At 32.9% G+C, this 25,089-nt stretch overlaps 1 protein-coding gene across 1 annotated transcript in view; it reads right to left on the bottom strand.

Moving 5' to 3' along the window:
* LOC149412080 (multiple PDZ domain protein-like) overlaps positions 1-25,089 on the bottom strand; it is a 402,130-nt gene that overhangs the window by 266,820 nt on the left and 110,221 nt on the right. Inside the window, exons 13-15 of the mRNA XM_089646295.1 lie at positions 22,423-22,583; positions 13,791-13,903; positions 12,055-12,180 (exon numbers count right to left, since the gene is read on the bottom strand). Of these exons, the coding sequence (XP_089502421.1) occupies positions 12,055-12,180; positions 13,791-13,903; positions 22,423-22,583 (400 nt within the window). The remainder of the gene's footprint in view (positions 1-12,054; positions 12,181-13,790; positions 13,904-22,422; positions 22,584-25,089) is intronic.

Here is a 25,089-nt window from a genome sequence, read left to right as displayed (position 1 = left end):
GATGTCATTTTGTATCACTGGCACACAGAGCTCCGGGCCAAACAGGCCCCTTACTCTTTCATCATGAGCTTAAATTGGTTGTTGGAAAATTATTTTTGTTTTTTTTTTTGTGAATTTTTTTTTAAATGAAAACATGGCTGTAATTAGGGGGGTAATTTACGTAAGATTTGTTTGGGTTTTTTAAATTTTTTTTTTGGAAATGGACGGGTTAGTATTGGTTGGAATGCCCGAATGAAAGTATTCCGCGAGACTTAAGATGTGTGTCTTTAAGGAGGGGGATTTCGGAGTCACGGTGGAGCTGGGTGACCATCATCCACTTGAGGGCTCCCAGGACTGTGCGAATGGCTTTATTTTGGAATGTTTGTAGTCTATTTAATTGAGGTTTAGAAGCGTGGGTCCAGATTGGGCTTGCGTAGGTTAATTTTGATCTTATCGTTGATTTGTATATTAAAAGTTTATTTTTTTTATATCTTTTGCATATTATGGGGTAAAGGGATGCAAAGGTTTTTTTTGCTGAGATTAATGTTTCAGTGATATGCTTTGCCCGGGTCAAGGGTAATTCCGTGGTATGCAATGTTTTTTTGCCAAGGGACTTTTTTCCGAATAGGTGGATGTTGGGTGATCTTTTAGGGCGTTTACGGGAGAAAACACAAGCAGCCCTTTTAGAGGGATTTATACTGATTCGCCATTTTTTGAAAAATTATTCTAGTTCTGAGGCGTGGGCTTGGACGCGTCGTGCTTAGATTATATCGCTTACTGAAGTCGTCTTGATTTCAGTGTCGTCTGCAAATTTGCCTATTTTAGTTTATTTTGTGCGATGGTCGTAGATGCTGGGGCTGGGGATATCGCTTAAGTAGATGTTGAAGAGAGCTGGCGAGAGAACAGAGCCTTGAGGGACACCAGCTCTTAGTAATCTCGTGGTGGATAGTAGAAATGTTGACGAGAAGGGTTGGGAAGTTTGTGGTCGTTCAGATCTAATCACCAAACACGGTTAAAGTAAAGGCGTAAGCAAAATAAAAGGCTTTTTCTCAGTGACGCATTCCAAAAACATCATGCCTGACGTGAAATATAATATAGTGCAAGTAATATAAAATAATTTATTTTAATACACCCTCGATGTAGTTATGTCCTGAAAAATGTCGAAATTTGTTGAAATTTATAAAATTGTAATCATAATATTATTCCTTAACTGCAATATTTTTATGCGCCACAAGCATTTTCTGCGGCACAAGTGCTCTTTCAATCTTTTTAATGAAAAACACTGTAAAACAAATTCAAATCAAAATGTTTGCCTTATAAGATTGTGTTCAACATATAATAAAAACTTGTGGAAAGACGTCAGTTAATAAACTCTAAAAAACACACAAAAATACATAGAAAACAAATTAAATAACTTTATTCCGTCTCAGGAAAAGAAGAACAGGACAGCTTATCGAAGATGACTGAGAAATACCACTACTGTTCTTAAATTCACCATAATATTTTGTTAATAAAATGTTTTATACAGTCGCTAAAGTAACAAATAAAATATATCGATAATTAATATTTTAATATTTGAAACTGTTATTTCATGGTGGAATTCCATTATAAATATATATAAAGAACACAATTTTAAACTTTTTTCCACTTGTTTTTTATTTGACCGTGACCGGTTTCAGCCTGTTAGGGCCATCTTCAGACTGGTACAATTTTTGTCTTAAACTAAGGTTTATATACATAGGCAAATTACATTGAGGGGAGGGGTTAACATAGTAGGTTGATATGAATTATGAGGGGTTTTTCGTGAAATATGATATTTCCCAAATAAGTATTGTTATTAAAATCAAATGAATTTATCTGTAGAACTATGGTAATTATGCCTATTAGGGCTATCAATTTAAGGATTTACCCAACATAAATTTATGGGTAATCTGTGTGGTTAGGAAACATATTTTAATGGATTTTATATAATTCAAATACATATTTAGGATAGGTGACACACTGATTATAATGGGTATAGCAACGGAGATTTAGCAATTGATTCTAATTTTGTGTTCATAACATTGTTGGGGTTTACTTTTTTAGTTAGGCGGGTTATCTCTAATGACTCTAGCCTATCTAATTTATGACCTTTGTCGCAGGTATGTAAAAATTTTACATCTCTATCCTTGTCAAACGAGTGTTTATTCTCAAGTAAGTGTGCCGCAACATTCGACATCTCGCCTTTGTCATTTACCCAGCTTGAAAAATGTTCTTTTATGCGGGTTTTGAATGATCTACCTGTTTGGCCTATATAGTAAGACGGGCAATTGGCACAGTTGATTTGGTAAACTCCTGAGTTTTCCATTTTATCCCTTTTGTCTTTGTTATTTATTAGGATTTTACCTAATGAATTTACATTATAGAATGCTGTTTTACAATTGTCTTTATTGGTTATCCTAGATATTTTTGTGGATATATTACCAATAAAAGGTATTTTAACCCATTGTTTTTTTGTGACATCATTTTCATTGTTGATTGTCAGACCTTGTGATATGATTGCCAGTGTGAGTTTTTTATTCTTTTTCTTTAATAAACTATCTATAAGTTCACTACTATATCCATTATTATTTGCTATGGTTTTAATAACATTGAGTTCATTATTATAATTTATACAATTCAGGGGTATATGTAAGAGTCTGTGAATGAGTGAGTTAAATACTGATAATTTGTGAGAAATGTGGTGTCTAGATGTGTTATGTATAATGTTGTCGCTGTATGTTGGTTTTCTGTAAATTGTAAATTCTAATTTTTTATTAATTATTTCAATACCTATGTCTAAAAAATTAATTTTATTTCCCCCCATTTCCATTGTAAATTGGATGGCTTTGTTGATTTTATTAATTTCTTCTAGAAAATTATCTAATTGTCTGTGAGTTCCCGTCCAGATAATTAAAATGTCATCTACGTATCTACGATAGAAGGTAACATTTTTAAATGATTTTAATTTTTCTATCTGTTCTTCCATGTGATCCATGAAAAATTCGGCCAGCACCGGTGATATCGGGCTGCCCATGGCTAGTCCATTAGATTGAATATAAAAATTATCATTAAATCTAAAGAAGTTTTGTTCTATACATGTATTTAGTATTTCAGTTATTTCTTTCCGTTCTATCAAATTAGTATTACGTTTTTCCATGTAGTTGTTAATAATTATCTTTAATTCGTTTGTCGGTATGTTAGAGAATAGGCTGACGACATCAAACGAAACCAGAGTGGCATTGTTAGGTATGTTTATGTCTTTGATGAGGTCTATAAGTTGTAAGGAATTTATTATGCCGTATTTTGATTTAAAATTGAGAGTGTTTTTGATGATTCTATTTCCAAATTTTGCTAATTTATAGGCAGGAGCTGAATTGTATGATACTACTGGTCTTACTGGCATGTTATTTTTATGTACTTTAGGTTGTCCATAAAGGCGTGGGCATTGGGGGTTCATAACAGATAGACTATTTTTATGGAATTTATTCTTAATAAGGACTTTGCTAGAGTTTAAGATTGAGTTTACATCAGATGCGAATTTCGAGGTGGGGTCCTTTTTCAATAGGGTTACTTTACTAGTGTCCAGCACATCTTGGAATTTTTCTATGTAATCTGATTTGTTTAAGATTACTGTACTATTTCCTTTATCTGCTTTTGAGATAATAAGGTTGTTTTGTTTGATTTTAATTTTTAATGATTTTATTGTGTGTGCTTCGCTTGAAAATTTACCCTCAGTCGTTGCTTTTTTAATTATTTTAGCGCATAGGTATTTATTGCTATAGTCTGACGTTGCTATATCTGTGTCTATAGCTAGATTCTCGAGATCTTTTAATTGAAGTGGTAAGTTTGGGCAGTATTTTAAACCTTTTTCAAGCATTTTAATTTCGGTATCATTAAATTCTACATCGGTTGTATTTACTACCTTATCGTAAAATAATAGGGTGGGTGAATTTACTGTCTTTTCCGTGGGTGTTAATTTAACTTGTTTTTCTGTCCAATATGTTAGTTTTTTAAGTTGTCTTTGGTAAGTTGCGTGTATTTTATTGTTAACCATAAGGGTAGTATCATTAAAAAGGCAGTCAAATTCTACGGGGTGTAGTTGTGATGTGAGTGCAGTGTGTACATAATATAAATAATTATTTACGTTATCTCTAATGTTGTACCATTTCTTCATCTCCTGTGTGGTCCATGTTCTGTGGGCTGCGGTAACTGCAAGTTTGGCTGCTTTGCTGTCCGTAAGACAAATCAAAATACGGCATAATAAATTCCTTACAACTTATAGACCTCATCAAAGACATAAACATACCTAACAATGCCACTCTGGTTTCGTTTGATGTCGTCAGCCTATTCTCTAACATACCGACAAACGAATTAAAGATAATTATTAACAACTACATGGAAAAACGTAATACTAATTTGATAGAACGGAAAGAAATAACTGAAATACTAAATACATGTATAGAACAAAACTTCTTTAGATTTAATGATAATTTTTATATTCAATCTAATGGACTAGCCATGGGCAGCCCGATATCACCGGTGCTGGCCGAATTTTTCATGGATCACATGGAAGAACAGATAGAAAAATTAAAATCATTTAAAAATGTTACCTTCTATCGTAGATACGTAGATGACATTTTAATTATCTGGACGGGAACTCACAGACAATTAGATAATTTTCTAGAAGAAATTAATAAAATCAACAAAGCCATCCAATTTACAATGGAAATGGGGGGAAATAAAATTAATTTTTTAGACATAGGTATTGAAATAATTAATAATAAATTAGAATTTACAATTTACAGAAAACCAACATACAGCGACAACATTATACATAACACATCTAGACACCACATTTCTCACAAATTATCAGTATTTAACTCACTCATTCACAGACTCTTACATATACCCCTGAATTGTATAAATTATAATAATGAACTCAATGTTATTAAAACCATAGCAAATAATAATGGATATAGTAGTGAACTTATAGATAGTTTATTAAAGAAAAAGAATAAAAAACTCACACTGGCAATCATATCACAAGGTCTGACAATCAACAATGAAAATGATGTCACAAAAAAACAATGGGTTAAAATACCTTTTATTGGTAATATATCCACAAAAATATCTAGGATAACCAATAAAGACAATTGTAAAACAGCATTCTATAATGTAAATTCATTAGGTAAAATCCTAATAAATAACAAAGACAAAAGGGATAAAATGGAAAACTCAGGAGTTTACCAAATCAACTGTGCCAATTGCCCGTCTTACTATATAGGCCAAACAGGTAGATCATTCAAAACCCGCATAAAAGAACATTTTTCAAGCTGGGTAAATGACAAAGGCGAGATGTCGAATGTTGCGGCACACTTACTTGAGAATAAACACTCGTTTGACAAGGATAGAGATGTAAAATTTTTACATACCTGCGACAAAGGTCATAAATTAGATAGGCTAGAGTCATTAGAGATAACCCGCCTAACTAAAAAAGTAAACCCCAACAATGTTATGAACACAAAATTAGAATCAATTGCTAAATCTCCGTTGCTATACCCATTATAATCAGTGTGTCACCTATCCTAAATATGTATTTGAATTATATAAAATCCATTAAAATATGTTTCCTAACCACACAGATTACCCATAAATTTATGTTGGGTAAATCCTTAAATTGATAGCCCTAATAGGCATAATTACCATAGTTCTACAGATAAATTCATTTGATTTTAATAACAATACTTATTTGGGAAATATCATATTTCACGAAAAACCCCTCATAATTCATATCAACCTACTATGTTAACCCCTCCCCTCAATGTAATTTGCCTATGTATATAAACCCTAGTTTAAGACAAAAATTGTACCAGTCTGAAGATGGCCCTAACAGGCTGAAACCGGTCACGGTCAAATAAAAAACAAGTGGAAAAAAGTTTAAAATTGTGTTCTTTATATATATATTTATATCGATAATTGTTGCGAAAATAAATATTAAAAATATATTCACATTCCAACTAAACCAAACTACATACAATGTTATGGTATATTATAAAGTATCTCATGTTGCCTTTGTTTAATTTTGTAAAAGATAAGTTTTTAATAATTCTGGATACAGTCGCCATCTATGGATTGTTTGAATAGTTGATTATTAGAAATGGTGTGAATCTGTGCTGACATTTTAGAGCTCTAATATGTCGATAAGCAGTTGCTTTTTTTTTCATTGTGTATATCAACAAGTGTCAATGGATTAGTATTTTTAACCTATAAAGGGATTGTTCCCAGTGAAAAGGTGTTCTTTCCTTCAGAAATTTATTACAGTAAACAGTGTTTAGCTGTACAAGGGTCGGGCCCGTTATCAATAAATTGTTATTGTCAACGTAGATATTATAAAAAGCATGTTTTGTGATACGAAATAAAAAAAGTTAAAATAAGCTCCAAGTTTTTCCAGTAAAGTCCATAAACCAGAAAAATATACAGCCTTGTCGTGTTGTGTTGTGTTGTTTTGTTGTAACTCCATTAACGGAGGACTGAACGCAGTTGGGGCGAACAAAAAATGTCCAAAGTTGCGAAGGTAGCAGTCCATAATAGAGTGCTCGTTCCTACCCTGATGTATGGCAGTGAGGCATAAAAATAGCAGAGGAAGAAATAGCAGAGGAATGAAAGTATATTGAATTCTGTGGAAATTAGATCCCTGCGGCGTGAGTGTGGTAAAACCATGTATGATCGTGCGAGAAATGTTGAGATCCGCAAATAATGCATAACTGATGTAAGCGTAATAAGAAAGATTAAGAAAGGGATGTTCAGATGATTTAGGGATATAGAGAAAATGAGTGTAAGGAGGATATACGATGCAAAGGTGAATGATATAAGTTGGGGACTCCCTAAGAAGATATGGCAAGATCAAGTGAATCAGATACTAGAGTCGGGCCATGTCAAGAGTCAGAATAATATAAGAGTTTGTATGTGACGATGGATGAATGTGAATGAGGCAAGGAGTGTGTGTCAAGACATAGTTTGTCGTTCTGTCATTTCTGCCTACCCCTGCGGGGAAACGGCGTGATGGTTAGTTAGTTATAAACAGATATTTTGTAAAGGAATGGTTTTCACAAAAACTATCAACATATTTAAAAAAATATAAATAATTTTCGTTGGTTTCCGATCAAATAGCATGACATTAAAATAATTCGCTTGATAAAAGATCAATGCTGTTAAAAGGGGATTGTTTACTTCGGTTAAACCACCCGAAAAGAATAAGGGATGTTTTTGCAAATGGGGTTGTAATTGAGAAAGGAAATAGATGGACAGCTGGAGGGGTAATACGATAAGCAATTTGGCACAAAGCAGAAATACTCGAGTATCCTAGCTACAGCCCAGTCAGTGTATGAATGGAAGGGAAGGATATGGGAGAAAAGGAAGATTGCGCTATTCAGGTCTAATCACCAAACACGGTTAAACTACTTCAAGCGACTTTCGATTCTGATCGGTGGTGTTTCTCCAGGGGCGATACTGAGAGCATCTATAAAGATGCTCAATAAATTCGCCTTTTAATCCTAAATTAGACAGGAAATAGTTTGATATGAATAAGGATTTTAGTTGCAGGTTCGAAATTTTAAATCATTCAGTTTACAAACGTATTTGTATGCAAGAAATTTAAGATAGAGGAAAACTAGAAGTGCAATCAATACAATTTTGAATGGAATAAATTTATTTAACCCAGCGTTCTGTTTTAGTTACATTCCTGACATAGTAGATTTCCATTCCATTCGAGTTTCGTAAACACAGTTCAGTACTATAAATTTAGGCCTCAATTAGTCAAATATTTGGATAAGGTAACACGGCGACAAGGCAATTCTTGTGATTTTCTTTATTTCTATGGTGTAGATCGACAAAAATTTTATCGAACTTGCAAATTGATTTTTTTAGCACATTATATCTACATTAAGTAAGTGGCTAAGTGTACAAGTGCGCCGGGTTATTACACAAGCATTCGAGTAAAATCCTCTACTAGTCAAGGCTTCCATCAATGCACAAGCAACATTTTCTGCTTATATTGATAAGAGTAGCAAATTAAATATTGTTTGATGATTTGTAACGCCAGAATGCTTTTCATCTTAAAAAATGGAAACCCCCGATTGCATATATTTTCACAAATATATACATCCGTTCGTTGAATGTCTGTTAATTGAAAAAAACTCATTAACACGAATACCAGATAAAGCGTTTACAATTAATTAGGTCAATCGGGAAATTGAAACTTCAAGCAAATTTGCAGAATTACGATGATAAAAAGTGTTAGTAGAAACATAGCATACAGTGGCGTACATCGTAAATTCCACACGTAACAATTTATTGATTTACGCCAGGGGCCTTCACACGTACATGTACACAATTTATTTATTTACGCCAGGGGCCTTCATACGTACATGTACACAATTGATTTATTTACGCCAGAGGCCTTCACACGTACATGCACACAATTTATTTATTTACGCCAGGGGCCTTCACACGTACATGTACACAATTTACATAGTAAGTTCATAAATAACGTAGTAAATAACTGTAGCTGATAAAAACATGTTCAAAATTATTTTCTAAGAAAGAAAATAAATTGAATATGTACATACATAACATAAACGTACACTAGTCCTAGCAAGAGCTCGTAAGCAAGTCATCGAAAATCGTTCTCTTCTTTCTCACACTTCTTGCATTAAAACGAAAAAGATAGAAGATGCTAGTATTATGATATAACAATATAATATGGTTCTTTCAGTTGTAGATCTACACATCCAAAATTAAATATTTCCATCAAATAAATTAACTCTACGAGATGAAACAGCCATAATGTATGTTCATGTTGTAATATTGTTTTAATTAATATACACGCGGTGTCCGGAAACTAATAGTACAAGCGAGAAATTTGTGAATTGATTGAGAACTTACACAGATAAAGGTGACTAATAGATAAGTATTTATAATTGTGGGTATTGGTGCATACGTACATACTTCTGACGACGGATGTCCTTTTGAACTGTCACTGAGAAATAGCATTTTTTTTGCTACAAACGTATGCTAGGAAATAGAATTATAAAGGATGTTATTAATAGTTATTTTTAAAAAAAAGTGTCTTCTATAAGAGCTCTGGGAATCACTCTTGATTCTAAATTCATATTTCATCTATAAATTAATGACATCTCTTGAAATTATGGGAATTTTTGGGACCCATTACAATGCCTTGATACGATTTTAACTTGAATACGGAGGCTCTATTTGGAATCCACATTAGTGTAAATTTGAAAACATTGTAGAAAATGAAATGAAGATGCCAAGACTGTTATTTTTCAAATATGGTCTACATAACCATCTTTGATCACACGACGTACGTCTCGAATACTTCAAAATTAATGCACTTAAAATTAGAAGGAAATTGGCTGATCTTATATATTTATACAAAATAATTCAAGGTCATTTTGGTACCACATTAGCAACAGCAATATTAAAATAAATTTTCCCAATTCCCGTTGTTTCAATAGAATAATGTCGCCTATTTCTCAAATCTGTCGATTATATAGTAAAATAGACTGTGCTGAAGTAGACATTTTTGTCGATATTTTTTATGGATTCAGAAAAACTGTTCTGCTGTTGCTAAAAAATATGTTGCGCTAATTATATTATTTATTCCTTGCCTCTTGTATCTCTACTTGGGTATTTTTTGTCTCTTGCATGTATTTAGCTTTTATATAATATCATTAATTTGTTATTTGTTAAAAATGTGTTTTTAAATCTTTATTTAGATGTATGCAAATTAATGCATCGAAATGGAAATTGTATAAACCTAATCGAGTATGGACTAATTTTTTGCTGGATTGTTCTTGCGTAAGTAAGATAATCTGTAAAAACCTAGTATAAATAAATAAATAAGTATCAAAAATGTAATAAAAACTTTCAATACATTTTTTTAAATAATGTATATATAAAAATTACACATTTTTAGTACAATGCGCCATGGTATGAATCAGAAATATAAGTTTGCGAAAATACCTCATTAGGATTTAATGGTTTTCAATATGGCTGGAATAAAACTTATAGTGGAACATTTCAGTAGTGCCAATTCCTTGAATTTATTAATGAGCAAAGTACAAACATTGACCCAATTAGCAAAATCCGTTGCTAATCCAGTCACGTTTTATTCAGCGCGTTTTGCAAGATGAAAGGGATTAAATAAATACTTCAATGAGCATCTGTCATTGGTAGATTTATCATTACTTATTTTATACGTAAGAGAAAAAGTTTGGTTTTATTATTATGTCATTGGGTTTTAAATAATGATTTTATAAAAAAAACAAATGTTAATTTTGTCGAATTCCGCTACATGCAAAGGCTCCATAAAAACAACATTGGTTTCAACTTAAATATCTAATGGAGATTTAGGTTGGGGATTACAGTAACAGTACAATTTTATCAATAATCGTGTGAGGAATGTGGAGATCCGCAAAGAGTGCAAGGCTGATGTAAGCGTAATGAGTATGATTAAGAAAGGGACGCTTAGATGATTTGGGTAAATAGAGCGAATGAGCGAAGAAAGGAATGTATGGAGGATATATGATGCAAATGCGAATGGTAGCAGAAGTCGGGGACGCCCGAAGAAGACATGGCAAGAGTCAGAATAATAGGAGAGTATGTATGAGACGATGTATGAATGTGAATGAGGCGAGGAGTGTGTGCCAAGACCGAGTTGTTTGCTCTCTGCCTACCCTTGCGAGTAAACGGCGTGATGGTTAATTGGTTAGTTAGTTTTTTAAAATTTTTATCGATTTATTTTTAATTGTAATATTTTACCATTTATTTTTTAGATAAAGTTTGTTGTTTGTGAGTGATGTTTTTAAATAGCCTTTTGCGTGCAGCCAAATTCGACAAGTTGGCCTACAAATCCAAATAATGTATTCCTACAAAATTTTCCGTTCTAAAGAAGTGTCAAACTGACAGCTGAGGTTCTATTATTGTTTTAGAAATATCCAAAAACAGAACACGCTCATTCTGTTTCAGACAGCTTCCTAAATTTACCTGTGGAAAATATATGTATTTTTATTAAAAAAAGATTGGTTCGTTCGTCTCAGGGCGATGTCAGAATCAAAACATTAATTAAAGTATTTCGTATTGTAAACGTAATAATTGATCGAAATAAATGCAGCAATTTTCAGTCAGAAAATAATGCCTACAAGATTTCAATATTTAAACAATAAAAACACAATTTCCTCTGAAACCAAATGATTTGTAAGTATCTTGAATACCTACCCACTTAAATATAAACCGTAGGTATATGTCAAGTAACATTTTAAAATTATAAATAAGGCATTATACAATTTGTCCAACGACACGTCACTGTCTACATGAAAATGCTTTTATCAAACATTCTTCAGGAAGGTAGGTTCCATAATATTGGAAACATGCGGAATAACTCCAAATAAACAAGAATATTTCAAATTTGATATTTACTGGAATATCAAAACAGTCACGGAACGGTAACCGTACGAACAAATAAATTTACAGACCAACAAAATGCAAATCCCTACACTCAGTATCAGCCTACTATGATATAATAAGTCTCAATCAATACGACGGTATCACACTTTTAAAAATAATCTTTTCTGAACAATTAAAACGGCCACCATTTGGACAAGTTACGGAACGTACAAAAAATTTACAGAGAGACACAATGCAAAACGGGTGAGTTAAAACAAAGTCAAAGTGGACGGAATATAGAAATTCTAGAGGTCAGAGAGATAAAAATAAGAGATTATTTTAATAACTCTTTTTACTCTACACTGATGAATGAAATTGTAACGCTTTACGAAACGTTGTCTAAAGGAGAAGGAAGTGCAGCAAATTATAATAAATACCAAATATATTATTCATGATATTTTTTTTAAGTATTGATGAAGAAAAAGTAAGGGCCAATGTCAAATTTGCAAAACTCACGACGCCTATGTAGCATTATATTGGCCCTTTTAGAAGCGAGGCATAGAATAATGTAAGTATTTTGTTTCATCTCACCCAAGGAAGGAGACTTTGCACCAGAAATGTGACTGGGTCCCCTGCTGCACGAATTATTTGAACAGCCTTTTCATGGGATGCTGTCCTCACATCCTCTCCATCTACTTCTAGGATTCGGTCACCAGTCTGCAAGAAAGAAAAATAGTTAATCAATCAATCCAATAATCGGTGTTATGTTAACTTCACCTGGAAGGCAATTAAAAAAATAATTATTAAGAGAAAACAGAGATTTTTCGAAAGTTTTCAAGTATCAAATGCCCAAAAAATATAAGTAAAGAATACACTATTGAAACTGTTAAAAAATACGGAACCCTCGACCGCGTATCCATCAAAGCAGATCAAATAATGGGACTGACAAATGACGTTATATACATCATGGCTTGGCCTATTGAAAATTCCACAAAATCCTTTCCCAGATATAAACCGAATTGAAAAGTATGATGAGTATCTACAAATCAAGAATCAAATTTAATTAGTATCTACAAGTCAAGAATAAAAGTTCATTAGTATCTACAAGTCAAGAATTAAATTTGATTAGTATCTACAAGTCAAGAATTAAAGTTTGGCTGAAAGAGGTCGATAAAATAATATTAAAAACAGCACCAAAACGACGTAGAACTTAGAAGACTCAATTACTTAAATAAGTCTAGTCCACCTCAGCACAGGACCTCCTAGCGAGGTGGACAAAGAATAAACAAAGCTGTTAATATTTTAATGATAAATTTATGTTTACAAGGTTTTTTATGCACAGCACAAAGGATAACGTATTATTTTTAAGCAATACTTTTAAATAAGCCGACGTAGCGCAATTCAATCTCTAGGTATTTAGTTCTATTCCCATCGGCAGCATGTATTTTTTCTCAGAAAAACTTGTTCATAAATGTTAGAAATTAGCACACACAAATTGCATAGTTGGACTTGCCGGTTAGTCAAAATAATAATTATATAAAATGTACTTTATTTCTTGCTCTAGTGCATGAAAATGCTTCGAGTATTGCTACATAAAAGTAAAAAATCTTTGTCAGTCCGCAAAATTGTAAATAAACAAATGTAAAAAAACAATAACTCTTGATAATTTCGCTTTCAAAAGTTCAATTTTTAAGTATATAGTATTTAAGATGCTGTACAAATTATTATATTTTTTTATCGAGACAATAATTGTTTTATAGTATATGCTTTGGTATGTGAGCCTCACTGGGTGCTTTTCCCGTGCTGAGGCCCTCATTTTACAATTTTATGTGACAAATTATTAATTTATTATAATATCACCGTTGAGCATAAAAACACGTTTTTAAAAATATGAGTTTTTATATCTAAAATGTGAACAGTGTAAAAAAAGTCGGGCACGCGTTTAACGTACCTATCGTGTTCAGTGGTGCCAATGAAGGTATTTCTTCAGAGAACTTTCCATTGAAATGTAGATAGAATAAACACACTTTAAATTATATAGTATATGATGTAAAAAACAACTTAGATATCACATAAATCTCTCATTTGGGGGAAGTGTATTTTTATCATTATTTGGAATGGAGTATGGGTACGAGATCTTTTCGATTCTTACTCTTACGACCCATAGCCTCGGGGATTGATTAATGTGTCCGTTACACCTGGATTCACTAACCCTAGACTCCCACCCACCCTTATGCCTTTTTCCTTCAATAACTTCCTCTCCTCCCACTACTTAAAATACCATCCATACGTTATCCTCACAGATATCATAGGCATTGACAACTTACCCTCAGTTGACCGCTGATACCGGCAGGACTATTCGGCACAACATTTTTGATGAAGATTCCAGAGATCACGACATCTGCAGTCGAGTCTACGGATCCTGCTGAATTAGTTATGTCTACCTGTTGAGAAACAAAAAAAATAAGATTTAATAATAAAATCATACCAATTTTACCCGAAGTAAGAAAAAAATTACCTTACTCCTGGCACAACAAAACGCTTACAGGACTATCGGTTCATTACTTCAGTATTGGGAAAGCATATTACTTAAGCTTTCAGAGAGGTTCTAAATAACCTAGATCAAAATAGTTTCTTTCACGATATTATAAAGAAATTGGACATCTTGGACCTCTGAATCAAAACCGAAGCTCTACAACAGCGGTCGGCAAACACCCTGGAGTCTTTTAGGGAGATATTTCTCTCAGCCTTAGACGGACTCATAAAACTCATGCTATCTCATTTTATACTACGGTGAGATGTATGATGTAAACAGTTTTAGAAAGGAAGAAAATCATGTGTATTTTCATTTCAAAGTTTATCGTAGACGCTCTCGAAAAAAATGAAATAATTCCATGTAACATTTATATTAATCACATATATAAATATTTTATATTAAACGAAAAAAATAAAGTGACAGTAATTTATTTAATAACTGTGTAAGATTGAATTTTTTTTTTAGTTTCGTGTAGTTATATAATATAATATAAAATAGTTCTCGAGCAATCCGCATCTTGACAGTTCAAAAACTTTACAAAACTTAAGGGCCCTGAGGGTTTTAATGCCTAGGTTATCCATTGATTTAAATACAAAACTTTTATTAAAACCAATCAAAACATCTCATGAAAAATTAGGGATATTATTTTAAAATTTACAGAATTTGTGAACATGAGTGTTTTTATAACAAAATGTTTGCCCTTTCAAAAGATGAAAAATTTACTTTCGAAAGTCAATAAACTTGAAAAATTACTACGTGTCAAAAAATTTAAACGAAAGAAATATAAATGTTGGTATCTGCTTTATCGCTTGTCTGATATGATAATAATAATAATAATAATAATACTTGGATGACGTGTATAGCGCCGTTTTTGTGCAAAAACACCTCAAGGGCGCTGTACAAACTTATAATACATTTCTACAGTGATCTATGTTATTACTTAACTATTTATGGAGAAAATATACAGTACAATACTTACCAGGTAGGTCACTTGAGATTAACACTTAATTAACATTTTCTAATTGTTTATTAGCGAAATTTAGATACAGGATTTAGGACTTAACCTGTTAACCGGGCGGGACGTATAAATACGTCAAACGTAAACAGTATCGGGTACGGGTAGGACGTATAAATACGTCCTTGAAATATATGTTGCGCCCTGGAACGAGCGGGACGTAGGTATATTTCCGAACATATCACACGGAAATTGAGTTTTTAATTTTTACATATTTTAATTGGTTAAACTTAATGTTTCTCTTTTATCTGTGTGCTTTTATTTATTGTTCTGTAATTATAACCTTTTGAATATTTTTTGTAATCTTTATAATTGTTTGTAAATATTCTATTTTTTTAATTCGATGTTTTCACTTTTTTTGATGCATAAATAAAAAATAAATAAAAATAAAATTAACGTCCACCGGGCGTGACGTATTTATACGTCCTAGTGAAGGAGTTCGCGCCCGTTATATGCTGCGTAATTCAAAACTGAACTCACCGGTTAACAGGTTAATTGAATAATGGAATATAACTGGAATTTCTCTTAGGAATGGTATATTTAATTTAAGGGTACGACAGCTTAAAAAGGTAAGTTTTTAGTTTAGACCTGAATTCTGTTTGACTTGTTATGGATCTTAGTTCCGGAGGGAGTTTATTCCAAGCCTTCGGCCCAGATACTCCGAAAGCGCGATCACCAAACTTAGTATTTGGCTTGCGCTTAGATTCTATCAGTCTGCCTACAGCTGATGTTGTTGCTGATCTAAAAGTTGACTGCCTCAGACCAGTGTTTTCCGGGACGCATAGTTCAGAGATGTAGGGTGGGGCCATTTCGTTGATGGATTTAAACACCATCTAGCACAGTTTGTACTGGATTCTTTTAGGGCACTTGAGCCAGTGAAGGTTACGAAGGTGTTCTGAAATGTGCGAATATTTTGAAACTCCGGTTATGAGCCGTGCTGCTGCAACACTGATTGAAGTTTGTCAATTTGATATTTTGGAAGGCTGGCATAAATGCTATTGCAGTAATCGAGACGTGAGACTACGTAAGAGTTGATAAGTAGTTTTGTTGCTTCTGTAGGAAGGTTTCTTCGGACAGACTTGAGTTGTCTTAGGTGAAAAAAACCGGTGCTTACAGTCCTATTTATTTGACTTTTAAACGAAAAGTCTGAATCTAAATTGACGACGAGAAGTTTGACTGTTGTTTTTGGGATGATATCGCTGCCGGAAATGATATAATTACTTGTCAGTTGAATTTTTGAAAATTAAGTTCATCGAACTTGAATAATTTTACGCATTACGTAGGAATATGCAGTATCACGTGCGCACTCATGCATCAACAAGTTTTAATTTACATTGAATGAGTCTATGATTTTAGCAATGATGAAACACCATTGGTTCTGTTAATAGCGATATTTGAATAGGTTTTCAGTTAGCGAATCCAAACCTACCAATAGTTGGTTGATACTTCAAAGGCTTTTTTTAAATTTAATTTTTTAACGTCACCCAACGTTAAGTATCCCACATTACCTCACTAATAGCATTTTATGTTTGATTTACGTAAATATTTGAACCAAGGATTTCACAAAAAAAGTTTAGCGACAGGGGACTTCGTTTAGCGGCCCATAACCACCCAAAGTGAAAAGATAGGTTTCGCTTTTTGACCTCCAACTGACCTCCAACTCTCCCAACGATCTATCTAAAACTACGGATTCCGTTCTACGTGCACAGCTTATCGCGTTTTAATAGTGGAACCAGTTCGACGAGATATTAGTATGCAGTAGCGCCTCTCATTGTGTCTATATGGCCATGACAGGCACCATGCTTCGCAAGAGTACCAATTCCCTTACTGATTACATGAAAAACACACATACAAAAGTACCAGTACGTAGTAAACTATTAGTAGTTTTTCTAAGTCCACGGAGGAAAAAGATCTTGTTAAAAAAGTGATAGCATGCCAATTTCCTTATAAAATATTAATCACCATGAATTCCCGTGAACTGTGTTCCACCGGCCTCATAAAACACTTTTGAAACTTTGTTAAGAACTAGTCAATTCATTCGTTAAAGGCCTGCAGTCCCGTTTTTAACAGGAATACCAAAATTTTGACCAGATTTTCAATAAATTAACCGAAATTTATGTCAGTAAGTTTTCTCAGTGACGGTTTTTTAAGCAAATCTTTCGTAATTGAACCCTCCAGTTAAAATATTGGCCAACCTGATTTAGTCTATGCCATCGTTTCTCAACCTTTTTGGTGTCGCGCCCCCCCCTTAAAAGCCAAAAATTAAAGTAAAAAGTAACTTAACGCTTAAAAAACTTACGACCCCCTCACTACAGACGTATTTTAACAGTTATCAAAGTTTTGGTGACCGGATAAATCATCAAAGTGATAATTCATCAAATCTTTAAAAAGTTATATAAAGTCATGGAAAGTGATGAAACAAAAACTTTACTAGCTGGGTTAAGTAGGTTAAGTTAGGTTAGGTTAGGTTAGGTTTAAATTATTTTTTCATCGTTTATAATGACTTTATATCACTTTTTAAAGGTGTGCTAAATTTTCACTGTATTGATTTATCATGGAACCAAAAGTTTTATATTACTGAGATTTTACTTGAGACTCGCAACCAATTAATTGAAATATCGGTTGATAAATTTTTTCTCAATATTTACATAACTTTTGTCTTGCACGACAATGTGAATACGGAAGTTTAGTAACGGATGCTTTGAAAATATTATCCATTTAACATTTTTTACTTGTGCGAAAAACGCTTCTCGTCTATGGTGATTTTAAGAACTAAATACAAATAGTAAATAATCACTTGAAAATAATTTATTTACATCAAATGTAGATTATTGATTCAATAATGAACAACGTCTTTATTTTAATGAAATGAATTCACCTTTTGTACACCATCATTTATTTAAAAAAAAACACCTTTTTTCGAAATAATGTTTTCTTTATCAAAATAAACGTACAATGATAGTTAATATAATAAAATTTGTAATTCTTGTATTCATAAATTTCATTATATGTTTATCCTTACGAAGAAATAACTGTTTCGAAACACGTGGATTACACAGATTGAATAGTGGTGTATAAAAATGATTTATTTATTGAACATCTTTAAATATTACTTAGTTATGAAATAGATACACATAGAGCTATACAAGTAGAGGCGCTATTACATACTAAAATTTCGTAGCAAATTGTTCCACTATTAGAACGCAATAAACGGTGCGCGTAGACCGGATTTGGTAGTTTTAGTTAGAGCGTTTGGAGAGTTGGAGGTAAAAAATTGGAACTCAATTTTTTCACTTTATGTCTCATCTAAACATAAAACATCAGTGCCTTTATGTAACACGTGCAATTCAATATCTAATAAAAGGATTTTTCATATACTTCATTTATTTTCTTGATAGATTGTGACCCTACTTTTTCCTCCTCCTGAGGGTTGTAACTCCCAGTTTGAGAAACCATGGTTCATATACTATATACAGGATTTTACAATAAGAGGTGTTATTTTGAATAGCCCGCTATTTCGGTATATGTTACTTTTAAAGTTGTCATTTTTGACATTTGACAAGTAGAAACTACGCTATTAATAAAAATGGAACGATACACGCTTCAACAATACATCGAAATTATTAAAATTCACTTGAGTGAATCAAATGCAAATCATCTTGAGTTATGAGGCCCATTGTCGCATCTGAGGCTCGGAAAACCCAAGAGTTATTGTTGAAAAGCCTCTCTATACTCAATGTGTGACTGTTTGGTGCGGTTTATGGTCCGGCGGAGTCATTGGACCTTACTTTTTTGAAAATGAGGCTGGAACAACAGTTACGGTGAATGGATTGCGCTATCGAGAGATGATTAATAATTTTTTACGACTGAAATTGGATGGTATTGATCTGGACAGCGTTTACTTTCAATAAAACGGCGCTACGTGCCACACAAGCAACGAAACCATTGATATTTTACGATTGAATATCAAAATAACACCTCTTATTGGAAAACCCTGTACTAAGATTGCCTATGGTAGATACCATTTGTTTATTATTTTTTTATTATTTTAGTCTTTATGTACGGATAAGCACCGCTCCACTGTTATTTATCCCCCACAAAGGCAGACATAGTTCAACATCTGTTGATCATACATTGCAGCCGGAAACGAATCAGCCTTGTGGTTATTTCCGGTTCCATGAACCGGAAGTCGCTATCCTTTGCGGGCATTTTTAGCACCCCTTCAGCATTACCTGTAAAGCCTCCAACCCTAATAATACAACCTACTGTTTAGTCTTTACTTTATCGTATTATTTCAGCCAGGTGAGATAATTGATTCAACTTCACTTTGCACAGATCTGGCCCGTACCGAATTAGATGCTTTTGCTTAGGTGGTTCGTTTATTTTGTATTAAGCACGGGTTGGCACTCCGCTTGGAATGGGTTCCGTTTGAGGTCGTCACGTATAATTATAATCGTTTGCTTATTGAGGTTAACGTGCCCAATTTGAGGGTTGTTGTCATAATATTATATAAGAGATAAATTCCAATCGTAATACGTGTCTTTTACATCCATTTTTACTGTGTTCGTGATAAAAAATCAATATTCTACGTGCATAATAAAATTTGTTTTCTTAACTATAAAACAGAACTCAAATCACCAAACGCAACGAACAACTTATGGCAGTGTGGTAGGTTATCCAATAAATAGTTTCCAGGTTAGCGGTGCTGCCGGCAAACCCGCCTCCCAAATTGTAGGTGAAGCGGAAGCAGCAATTTTTGGATATGGACTTTAAATAAGTGTGAATCAACCTTTATCTGTGGTTTGGATTCACTATTCTCCACTATTAACTTTCTAGCATCCAACAATGGACATAGAACTCAATTAAATATGTTCATCATTGCAGATTGTTAGCAGCTTTTACCCACCTGAAGAAAGCAGTTCTCTTAACCCATGGGGTAGTCTGATTCATGATTTATTAAAAATATTCCCAGTTGACATTCACTTGTCAATAGATTCGCTGTTTTACAATGTATAACAAAATGAAATACTGTTTTTGAAAGCAGATGAAATACTCTTTCAAATTTTAATATTAAAAGCGGAAAATATAAAAAGTAATTTTATTATGCAATAAAAATGAGATTTTGTTAACATTTCACAGTTACCATTTAAGGCGAAGCTCAATGCTAAATCACTATTTTGATTAATCTTTATAACGAATTGGTGTACATTATGAATACCAAAAAATTAACTCTAGATAAATTGAAGCTTTTTCTACCGCTTCGCTTGAGTAGAATACAAATAAAAAAATAAATTACTCAATCAAAAATATAAATGCAAACAACTAAAAAAATAATTTTTTTCAATAGAAATGTATGAACGCATAAAGGTAGCAACTTTAAAAAAATAAGTATTGCAGTTAAGATTATCTGTGACAGTTTCAATTGATTAACTTTTTTGTTTTTTTATAAAATTATTTACAAAATAAATAAAAAACAGTTTTGTGCTTGAAATCGAACATGCTTGAAGACTCGTCGTTTGTCGAGCGATTTTAATGCCTATTACCTACAATATAAGGTATACCAAGAATATACATATTTTTGGCTTGTAGTTTCCTCTTAACAGTCTTTTGACAAATTTTTAGTACCAACGATACCTAAAAATTACATAGACCTTCGGAAGGCTTTCGTGGTATTTACATTGGTTTCTTATTTTTGAAGTTATCGTAAAAATATCGTTTAGGAAACATGATAAAATTATCTTCGAGATGTTTGTATTTTAAATAAACGTTGAAATTATGAAATTTCTAAATAAAAAACATGAAAATATGCAAAAATTTCAATTTTGTAAGAATTCGACATATATAAAAAAATAAATTCCTTTTGTGAGGGAATTAGTCTTTCACTTTACTTTTTATGCCGTTCATTCAATAAAAAAAATATTAATTATTTTTCAACTGTCAACGAACAAAACCGGCCAATTTTTAATTATTCTCTTCGATATTTTTTTGGATTTTATCCATGAAATCAAGTGTATAGAAGAGTAATTATTTCTCTTTTCAAAGTCGAAAATATCACATATCTCTTAATTATAGAAAAAAAAACAATAAAAATACTTTTATAATGAATGGATCCGGTTAGATATGTCCTTCAGAGGCTCCAATCGGATATGATGATCATGGCTAGTAATGTTCCTTCCCGACATTGATGTATTATACTAGATTAGCCCTGTCTAGTTAAATTCATTTTAAAAATAACGCCACGTAGCGTACGTCACAAATATGGAGATGAACTTAACAACCCAACTCTGTTTAAACTCCTTGTATAAGCGTTCAAACTCGTAAGCGAAACCATGGAGAATTTGTTGTCAGAGGTGTTTTAATATGAACATAATTCAAATTAAAATATTTGGAACTGGGTTATTTTTGTTATTGAAAAAATGGACCTGCCCAACCATAGCTGGGAAGCAAAATAAGTAAACTCTAGACCAACAAAAGGTAAAACGCAATGCACAGTGCCCATTTCGCATTGCGACACAGTGCGTGGGCCTTTTCATAAATGTGCACGTGAACCAAACCAAAATTGTGTTGGGGTTATTTTTAAATGAATATGTCGTGTCTAGTCTAATTTAGTCTATGCTTCCCGAGGTTTGTGGGGTTAACTATTGTTTTGAGCTTACCGATTTATTTTTCTTGTTAATTAATTAGTATAAATACTAATTAATTCGATACTAATAAAACATTTTTAATTACTGTGATCTCTGTACGAATGTGGATGAGTGCAAGCGAGATGGAATGCTTGCAAGATCTTGTAAAAGGCGATGCACGTTAGTTGTGTGCCCTCTTTTGCTACGAACAGCTCCCCAATAAATACTAGTAAATAGATCACCTAAGAGTATTATTGCGTAATACCCGACACGCTACAATAAAGGCACGATAATACTCCATACACCACAATTACACAAAAGTATTATAAAGGTTACTCAGCATTTTTTCGTTTAAAATAAGAATAATTCACATAAAATCACAAACTTTGACAAATCATAATGGCGGTCAATATCTTTTAGGGATATACCTATATTACATTTATTTGAAAGTGTCTGTGGTAAACTTTTAAATAAAAATACCAATCGTAGTGTTGCCACTTTCTCACAGTAATACAAAATGAGATAGAACGACTTTTACGAGTCCGTATCAGTTTGTGCCGTAAAGAACACAAAATGACTCAACTGTTTCCTAAAAGGCACAAAAATACCCAAGGGGTTATAGGTCATCTGACACAGAAAATCAAATATAACATTCTCATCATATAAACAATTCTCAATCATATTTGTATTCTAGGTCAGTTTCAGCTTTTGAACAAATTATGATGTGTAAAAATGTTCAACTGTACGATTATAATAAATGCACAAATTTAATTTTAAGACTGGACCACTTGCCTTCCCGCCCACAATGCTGATGCCCAGTGACGCATTGGGGACCCTGCACACGGACACTCGGCGCGGCTTGCCCCAGTGGCGGCTCACCATGTCTGCCTCGCCCCCCGGGCTGGCGCATTTTTCTCTGGACACCGTCATTGTCGGAACTGGGACGCTGAGAATAAAAAAATATACAAAATAAGTTTAAATTTGGTTCATTAGTAAAGTTGTGATTTAATGTAAGTGGTAACGATTACGAATTTTCATTGAATAATAGTGAAAATCATTTTTTTGAAATATTTGTAAATGTACGATGATTATTGGTAATAATCGTAAATGAACGATTATAATTTACTGACGATAATCGTACATACACATTATTTATGGATTATAATTGTCAATAATCGTAAATTAACAATAATTATTGATGATTCCTGTGCATGCCGAAAGATCACAATTGATGATATTCGGATATTGAAAAATCTTTTTAATAATCGTAAAATAAGAAAATTTAACGTTTTTTTTTCAATCCTGTTGGAATGAAAGAAATTAAGGGATTTAAAATTAGGTCATGTGTTTTTATTAAGGCAACATAATATTTTAATTACTTTTTTTTATCTTCGTTTGAATCGTGGATTTTCCAATAATTTTAGGAGCATTTGTTCACAATTTCGGAGAGAATAAAGCAATTTTATCTATTGTCGGAAGCGTACTTGCGGTATTATGCTTTCGAATACCTGATGTTAAAAACTTGGCAATAACCTATCTCTACTTTACAAGAAGTATCATTGTCCCCAATCACCACACGTGCGATTGTAAACTTAATCCCCTAATTTGTAAGCCGGGTCTGTTTGTAGCGATGCGGTTAAAGGTGACATTTAAACATAACATTTCAGTAAGCAAGCATTAACCTTTTGGTTGGACACCATCAAACTATGAATTCTCGGATTCGTAGCTTCAAAGTTCTTAGAATCCATATAAAAACTGGCTTTGTTTTGAATGTGATTCAGAAACAAAATTGGACACTGGCCAATAATTTATAAGCGTTCTGATGAGTATTGCGGATTTGAGCATTAGAAGTTCAAGCTATAAATCTTTAGCGAAGGTTTCAGATCGAGTCTTAAATGCCGCGTGTACATTTGTATTGTAAAAATGAATCTTTATTACCTTATAAACTATTCTTATTTTTTAACGCAATTTGAACCAAAGTCAAACATGAAACATCGTAGGTATTGCTCTAAATCTTAAGTACCAAAGTGTACTCTTAAAAGATCAGAAAATTCCGGCGATACTATGTATTGTACACCGTAGGCATTTAGCAAATAGAATCAATAATTACCTATCATTATACAACAATGCTCACACTGCAATCAGACGCCATAAGCCAAGCAGGTGTTAAAGTGAGCTTTGTTGAAGGAGGGAGTAAACACAGAAGCCAGAAAATTACTCCACCGTCGAGCTCTTGAACTCAAGAACGAGTAGTAGAAACGATCCGTCAATATAAACCGCAAAATCAAATCTTTATTAAGAACTTATCAGAGGATAATAATATTCGCTTCTGTTGATTCACAGCCATTCCAACATATAACCTTTAATACTTCATTATTTCTTAAAGTGTAATTTTTTACACAGTCGATTAAATATTTTGTTCTGTTATAAAATTGTACAAAATCTACAAAATTACACATACTACAATTGAACAAAATTTAAAAATTAGAATTTTGTTGTTATCTACACAAAGAAACCATCAAAACTCCATAGTGACGGAAATAAAAACGGATGCCAGTAGGTAGTATTCAAACAAAGTAGTTACAAAAACGACTATCAAATTCTCATAATATAATATATTATGTATGACTTTCCACGGATTCTTAATATTACATCATTGATTAACATGCTAAATTGCACATTCTCAAATCTTTTCTTCTTCTTGTTTAAAACATCAAAATTTTATTGTAGGCGACTTAAACATCAATATTCTTCCGAACAATAAACACCACCAATGCCTCGACTACCTGAACGTGTCACAGTTTCATCGATTAGTTAGTACCATTATTACACCGACAAGAATGGTAAATGATCAACATCATGCATTGACCAAATAATTGTCAAAACGTACCGTATACAAATCAACAACTATCGATCAATATATACAATAATGTCCACATCCCAATCAAAAACTATAAGCCAGATCTGCATAGCCAGGTACTTCGTTCTTCTCAACCTTCCTCTTCAATTCTCCTTTCCCTTCAACGTCACAACATAACCCAATCGGGATGCTATAGTCCAACTGAAATCGTGTAGCAATTCGGACACTTTTTGTTTTTTAGTCCAACAATACTTGCTTAGTGATGCTGAATAACCTGATACTTAAAATATTTCTACTTCTCATCTCCTTTCCTTCCACGTACACTGCAGCCTAAGAATATTCCCAAAATATCGATGCCATAGTTTCATTAGCTCCTAACAGTTGTGAGTAATTGGGTCTATTGTGCGGTGTTCACAAAGTAAAGCGGAATTGGTTGTTTTTGAAATAATAGTAAACGGAAGTAGTTATTCTGGGTTTATCCTCATCAAGCGTCACTCCTCCGTAGATAGCCTATACATATGATACAATTGAATATACAGGTAGCAAACTACGTAGTTGCTTGCACACCGCGCCGCGCCTAACAGAGGAATCC

This window comes from Hesperophylax consimilis, chromosome 24 (assembly GCF_061612785.1).
Source record: "Hesperophylax consimilis isolate HC1 chromosome 24, BYU_Hcon_1.0, whole genome shotgun sequence".
Taxonomy (NCBI): domain Eukaryota; kingdom Metazoa; phylum Arthropoda; class Insecta; order Trichoptera; family Limnephilidae; genus Hesperophylax; species Hesperophylax consimilis.
Note: the sequence above shows the minus strand (reverse complement) of the source record. Positions and strands in the feature narration are given on the sequence as shown.